The following is a 7,645-nucleotide window of genomic DNA, read 5'->3' as shown; positions in this document are numbered from 1 at the left end:
TTATTATTGAAAGATATGTGTTTATTCTTGCCATTCTTCTTATTTTGTAGTGCTTCCTGATTTCCCTTTACTAACTTGTTTTAACTGTTATTTGAGTGTGGCTTATTTTTTCCTATTTCCTCATGTGTGTGCTTTGCTTTCTCTTCAGCATGAAGGGTTCCTTCATGTATTTTCTGTAGAGCTGTCTTGGTTGCCATATATTCCTTTAGCCTGTTTTTGTTGTGGAATGTCTTTATTTCTCCTTCAATTTGGATAGATAGCTTTGTAGGATAAAGTATTCTTGGTTGACAGTTGTTATCTTTCAAAACTTGGAATACATCATTCCAAGCCCTTCTGGATGTTAAAGTTTGTGCTGAGTAATCTACTGTGATCCTGATGGGCTTGCCTTTATAGGTGAATTGATTTTTCTCTCTAACTGCTTTCAATATATTTTCTTTGGTTGGCATGTTCAGTAGTTTAATTATAACATGGTATGGAGAGGTTCTTTCCAAATTTTGTCTGTCTGGTGTTCTAAAAGCTTACTGTATCTGCATTGGCATTTCTTTTCCAATTTGGTGAAATTTTTCTTCTATGCTTTTGTTGAAAATGCCTGTTATGCCTTTGGACTGAAATTCTTCTCCTTCTACTATATCCTCAAGTTTCATGTTGATCTTTTCATAGTGTCCCCAATATCTTGAAATTTCCATTCATGCCTTGTTATTAGCTTATCTTTCTCTTTGTTGGACTGTATTAGGTCTGCCACCTGGTCTTCTAGTTCAGCTATTCTGTTCTCTCTTTCATCCATTCTACTGGTGAGATTTTCCACAGAGCTTTTATTTGACTGGCTGAGTTTTTCAGTGCTCAAATTTCTGTCTGCTTTTTCTTCAATATTTCCATTACTCCTGTCTTATAATGACCTCCTTATTTCATTAGCTGGTTTCCTGTGTTCTCTTTGAATTCCTTCAGGAGTTTGTTTTCTTCTTTAATTCCTTTGTTTTCTTCTTTGATTCCTTTGATTTCTTCTTTTATTCCTTTGATTTTTTCTTTAATTTCTTCAAATATAGATAAAATCATTTTTTTGAAATCTTTGTCAGGTATTTCATCTAAAATATTCTCATTGGGTGTCATTTCTGATGGATTTATAATTTTTATGGGGTTTTATTGCCTTGATTCTTTGTGTTTCTTGTATTATAATGTAGCAATTTTTGTATACTGAGTTGCTTTGATGCTTGGGTTTTCTAATTATCTATAGTGCTTTTAGACTTGGAAATCCAACTTTATGTACCTTCAGAGTAAGAGTTTAAGGTGTCAAGTGTAGTCCTTGTTCTCCAATCCAACTGCAAAAGTAACACTAGGTGTTGAGTTTGCCTGCTATTCAAGTATTCTAGTGGGCTGGATAGAGCAATTTACAGGCAAAATTCTAAAATTCAACTGAGCTATATACCCACTCAATAAAAACCAGCACACAGTATGCAAGTATGGGGATTGAAGCAAACAGCTAACCTTATAAAGCCAAAATCCCTAAGGGTGTGTGTTGTTCTACACCCTTAATCCTGTCTGCTGGGAGGTTGAGATTTCTGTTCTGAATTGGGTTCCAGCTCAGCCTCAGTCTGAATCAGACCCTACCTCCAATAATGACAGAAGGAAAAGACAAAGGCCCTATGAATCTGAAAGCATCAAAGGAAATAACAGTCAACCCCCAAGTACAGCTTAATTAAAAATGGTAAAGCCAACCACAAATATGTAACCCATAACCTGCCCTGACACAGAAAGAGAGATTAGCACTTCCAGTGCAGGCCTATGTACCTGCTTTTTGTCAGTAGGCCTCGTTACCTTTTGGGGTGGCTTCCAGTCTCACCAATGCTGAGCGCCTACCTCAATCCCTCTGTGGTGTGCTGTGGACCTGGTGGTGTGATCAGCTGTGCTGGATGCTCTGCTGCCAGGGGCTGAATGCATTCTCTGGAGATTCGTGGTTCTGACGATTGGGGAATAGAAGAGGAACTGCAGGAAGCCTGGAGTTGTATTGGAACTGCTCAGCTGGTCCTACCTGTATCCCTTTCAGCAGCTCCTTAGCAGATCTCCACTATCTTCCCTTCAGGTTTGATGATGTAGGAACATCTTCTACACTTGATCTTAGCCAAAATGCTGAGAAGCGATGAAAATCTTCTTATTTAATCTTTCCTCCTGCAGGTGGGCACCGCCAGGCTGGGAAGGCACAGAGATCCACACAAGCCACAAGTTCCTCAGCAGTATTGTGACCAGTTCCTCTTTTCTGGTAGATCTTGGTCTCTCCTACTTCTCCACTGTGGCTGATAAAAACCTATACACCTTCACTTTTTGGAAAAGTGTATTTTACTGTTTGCTTAAATCCCTCCCTAGGTTGGTTTGGTGTGATTCCTATGCAGCCATCTTACCCAGATGTCCTCATAAAACAACTTCTAATGGAAACTAACAGTACCCAACTTTCCTCTCCCAGATACCTGAGCCACCTCCATCTATTTTTAAAAGTTAATATTAGCCCTCACAGTAATTAACCTTACACTGTTCCCAATTCTAAATAACTAAAACCTTAGCATATCTCTACCATACTTGTCCTTTTATTCATTAGCAATTATTGAAATCAAAATAAACATTGTTGTCCATTTGATTTGAGAATTTTTAAATTTTTGTTGCTTATTTTTTTTTATTTATTTGAGAATGACAGACAGAGAGAAAAATAGGCAGATAGATAGAGAGAGAACGGGCACACGAGGGCCTCCAGCCACTGCAAATGAACTTCAGATGTATGTGCCATATTGTGCATCTGGCTTACTTAGGCTCTGAGGAATCAAGCCTCAAACTGGGGTCCCTAGGCTTCACAGGCAAGCACCTAACTGATTATCCATCTCTCCAGCACTAGAATATTTTTTAATGTTTTATTTATTTACTTACTTGAGAGAGAGAGGGCACAACAGGGCCTCTAGTCACTGTAAATGAACTCCAGACACATGTGCCACCATTTGCATCTGGCTTACATGGTTACTGAGGAATTGAACCTTGGTCCTTAGGCTTCCCAGGTAAGTGGCTTAACCTCCGAGCCATCTCTCCAGCCCCTGATACTAGAAGATTTTCATCACAATCATATCCAACAGCTTGAGTCACTCCTGCTGTTACTGTAGGAGTCATATAAGAGCCATACCTGACACCTTAGCTCCTGCCCTGAAGATATAACTTCTGATTTATACATCTAATAATATAGCAAATAATTAGAAAACCAAAGCATTGAACTGACTCAAGATGCAGAAATCTCTGCATTAAAAAAAAAAATCAAGACAATATAATCCTACCAAAAATTATAAATCCCATAGAAATGACCTCCAAACAGCCAGATGTGGTGGCATACACTTTAATTCCAACACTTGGGAGATAGAAGTAGGAAGATTTCCATGAGCTTGAGGCTGCCCTGAGACTACATAGTGAATTCCAGGTCAGCCTGAGCTAGAGTGAGACCCTACATCATTGGTGGGAACTGGTTAGTGTAAACTGGTAATAACCATTGTGGGAATTAGTGTGGAGGTTCCTGAGACAGCTAAAAATAGAGTTGCTATATGACCCAGGTATATTGGTATATATCGTAAAGACTATTCACTACATTAAAGATACTCGCTCATCCATGTTTATTGCTCCTCTATTCACAATAGCTAGGAAATGAAACCAGTCTAGATGTCCCTCAACTGCTGAATGGATAATGAAGATGTGGTACATTTATACCATGGAGTTCTATTCAGTGGCAAAGAAAGATGAAATTTGCAGGATAATGGATGGATCTGGGAAGGATTATTCTAAGTGAGGTAACCGGGGCCCAGAAAGCCAAACACTGCATCTTCTCTCTCATATGTGGATCCTAGCTACAAATGTTTAGATTTATGTGTGAGTTAGAGTAAAAGTCAGTAGCAGGTCAGTACCCTAGAAATGGGGCTATATGGGAGGAGAAGAGGGGAGAACTTACAGGGAAGTTATTGTGTATATGTACGCAGAGGATCAGGTTATGGGAGGTGGAACGGCCTAAGTGGGATCAGGGGAAGGGATTGAGTGAAGGAGGGGTGGGAGGAAGGTTAATCAAGATTTAAGATGTTAGGAATCAGCCATATAGAAATCTACTTCTTTGGATAATGGCACACCCAGAAGACATATATTGTTATTAGAAAAATTTCAGTGCCAGGGATGGGATACTTTCCAGTGTTGGTCAGGGAGGTTCCTGATGTCCCCAAAACATTATAGGCCACTGCCAAGGCTCTTGGTTTCCACAGAACTAGATGGTAAGACCCTATTGCTGAAGACGCCACATGCTTGTGCTGCAGATCACTGAGAAATCAAGCTAGAGCTGAGCTGGAAGCCTCCTCCCTATTGACTAGCTATCAGAAAGCTAGCCTTTTGCAGGAGAGAAGTCATCAATGGTATTAAACAGCAGCAGTTCCTAAAAGCCTTAAGATTAGCCAGCCAGGCCAAATGTGCCAACTGATACAATAGTGGCATGTCTGTTATGGGGAAAACAATTGCTTTCTGGACTGAAGACCCACTCAATGAGGACATATGCCTGGTACTGAAAACCTAGTCAAAAGCCTATGGTGGGAGAGGTCATGAGCCTTAGGGGAGTAACACCTGCTATTGTCTGGCTAAATGCATATATTATGCTCACCAAACTGCCCTGTAAGCATTTTTTTTAATTTCATACACTACAGGTCATAATGCATCATCTGAGATTACTTTTTAATATATTTTTTTATTTATTTATTTTCAAGCAGAGAGAGAAAGAGAATGGGTGCACCTCCAGCTGCTACAAATGAACTCCAGATGTATGTGCCATTGTGTATCTGGCTTTACCAGGGTACTCAGGAATGAAACCTGGGTCCTTAGGCTTTGCAGGCAAGTGCTGTAGCTGCTGAGCCATCTCTCCAGCCCAAGCACTTTAATGTTCATATATATTAATGCTACTCTCACTTTTGGTTAGAGAAGCTTCTCTTGTCAGATGGTGGTGACCACTGGGATAACTCAAAAGTTACCACAGTGCTGAAAAAAGTGACAGTGGAGTGTTATCACGGAGACATCTCTATCACAACCTCCAAGGCTCAAGGTCCATATGGAAAAGGTGGTGGAAAGAATGTAAGAGCCAAAGGAGGGGTAGGACAGCTTACAGTGCAATCTTCCAGACACAAAATGACCTCACAGTGCTTGATACTATCTACACAAGACCTTCATAATAGGAAGAAAAGGTTATGACATCAAAACAAAAAAAAAGACTAGGGCTGGAGAGATGGCTTAGCGGTTAAGGCACTTGCCTATGAAGCCTAAGGCCCCAGGTTCGATTCCCCAGTTCCCATGAGAGATAGCTCAGCTGTTAAAGCTTCTTACTTGCAAAGCCTGATGGCCTGGACTCAATTCCCCAGTACCCACATGCATCTGAAGTTTCATTTACAGTAGCAAGAGCCCCTAGAATACTCATTCTGATACTCTCTTTCTCTGTCACTTTATCCTTGTAAATAAACAAATAAAATGTGTTTTTAATTGACAAATGGAATCACATAAAATTAAGAATCCTGCTGACAGAAAGATGAAAAAAAGCCATTTTACGTGCAATTCAATGGGAGAAAGAGATACCACCAGTGAAGATACTCAACAGTGGACACTGCAAGCCTTATAATTAGCCAGCCAGGCCAAATGAGCCAACAGGTGCAATAGTGGCACGTAGATCATGGTGGAAACCAACTGCCCTCCAGTTGGACTGGAGGCCTGCTCCATGGGAGGGAATACATCCCTGATACTGAAAACTTAAAATAGGGGTAGTCATGAGCCCTAGGGGTGCAACATCTGCTGATCTCTGGATAAATGTATATACTATGCTTATCAAACTGCCCAGTAAGCACTTCTCTTAACATTGATACCCTTATATTAATGCTACTCTCACTTTGGGTAGAGAATCTTCTTTTTTCAGATGGAAGTGACTTTGGGACGACTCAGAAGGTATCATGGTGCTGGAAAGAAGTGACTGGAGTACTGAGTAATATCTCAATCACCCTTCCAAGGCTCAGGGTCTAATGCAGAAGAGGTGGCGGAAAGAATGTAAGAGCCAAAGGAAGGGTAGGACTCCTTACAAGGTGCTCCCTCCATACATAAAATGGCCTGGCATATCCATGACCTCACAGTGCCTGACACTACCTACACAAGACCATCATAAGAGGAGGAAAAGATCATGACATCAAAATAAAAGAGAGGGCAGATCCGCATGGCAGTCCCCATGCCCACAATGGGGCCATCGGCTTTAGGCCAGACAGGTCCTGGCTCCATGGCTCCCTGGTGCTCCATGAGCTGCGGCCTGTCATGCTACGTCCTCGGGATGCAGGAGTTGTTCCGAGGTCACAGTAAGACGCGCGAGTTTCCGGCGCACAGCGCCAAGGTGCACTTGGTGGCCTGGAGCTGCAACGGGCGTCAGGCATCGCTTAGCCTCGGGATCCTTCGACAAGACGGCCAGCGTCTTCTTGCTGGAGAAGGACCGGTTGGTCAAAGAAAACAACTATCGGGGGCATGGAGACAGTGTGGATCAGCTGTGCTGGCATCCAAGTAATCCTAACCTCTTCGTCACTGCATCTGGGGATAAAACCATTTGGATCTGGGACGTGAGGACCACAAAATGCATTGCTACTGTGAACACCAAAGGGGAGAACATTAATATCTGCTGGAGTCCCGATGGGCAGACTATTGCTGTAGGCAACAAGGATGACGTGGTGACCTTTACTGATGCCAAGACACACCGTTCCAAAGCAGAAGAACAGTTCAAGTTTGAAGTCAACGAAATCTCCTGGAACAATGATAATAACATGTTCTTCCTGACAAATGGCAATGGTTGTATCCACATCCTCAGCTACCCAGAACTAAAGCCTGTGCAGTCCATCAATGCCCATCCTTCTAACTGCATCTGTATCAAGTTTGACCCCATGGGGAAATACTTTGCCACAGGAAGTGCCGATGCTTTGGTCAGCCTCTGGGATGTGGACGAGTTAGTGTGTGTGCGGTGCTTCTCCAGACTGGATTGGCCTGGCAGGACACTCAGTTTTAGCCATGATGGGAAAATGTTAGCAGCGGCATCAGAGGATCATTTCATTGACATAGCTGAGGTGGAGACAGGAGACAAGCTATGGGAAGTGCAGTGTGAGTCCCCGACCTTCACTGTGGCTTGGCACCCCAAAAGGCCTCTGCTGGCATTTGCCTGTGATGACAAAGATGGCAAATATGACAGTAGTCGGGAAGCTGGAACTGTGAAGCTGTTTGGGCTTCCAAATGATTCCTGAGAGGCGGACCGAGCAGAAGCAGAGGAGGCCAGACTGGAGGAGAGATGGCCAAGCAGAGACCTTACTTTGTATAGTTTGGTCTATTCTCTTGGACTTGGTGGGCACCCTAAATTCGTATAAACTTACCTAAAATACAAACACCTTTTGGTCAGGCTGCCATTGCAAGCCCCTTTATGGTGCTGGGGATTGAAATTCCAGGGCCTTGCACATGCTAAGCAAGTGTAAGTGCTCCACCATTGAGCTACATCTTCAGCCCCTTCCTGTGTGTGTGTGTGTGTGTGTGTGTGTGTGTGTACACACGTACGTGCCCGTGTTGTTTCTGTCCTTTCCCCCTAGTACCA

The 7,645-nt window shown here is 42.6% G+C and overlaps 1 protein-coding gene across 1 annotated transcript; it reads left to right on the top strand.

Moving 5' to 3' along the window:
* Positions 1 to 6,241: 6,241 nt before the first annotated feature.
* Positions 6,242 to 7,349, top strand: LOC123462187 (THO complex subunit 3-like). Its single transcript, XM_045154862.1, is given in 2 exon segments — positions 6,242 to 6,451; positions 6,453 to 7,349. Coding segments are annotated over 2 exon segments (1,062 nt in total). The 3' UTR covers positions 7,305 to 7,349.
* Positions 7,350 to 7,645: the final 296 nt, after the last annotated feature.

The sequence above is a fragment of the Jaculus jaculus genome, chromosome 1 (genome assembly GCF_020740685.1).
Source record: "Jaculus jaculus isolate mJacJac1 chromosome 1, mJacJac1.mat.Y.cur, whole genome shotgun sequence".
NCBI lineage: Eukaryota > Metazoa > Chordata > Mammalia > Rodentia > Dipodidae > Jaculus > Jaculus jaculus.
Note: the sequence above shows the minus strand (reverse complement) of the source record. Positions and strands in the feature narration are given on the sequence as shown.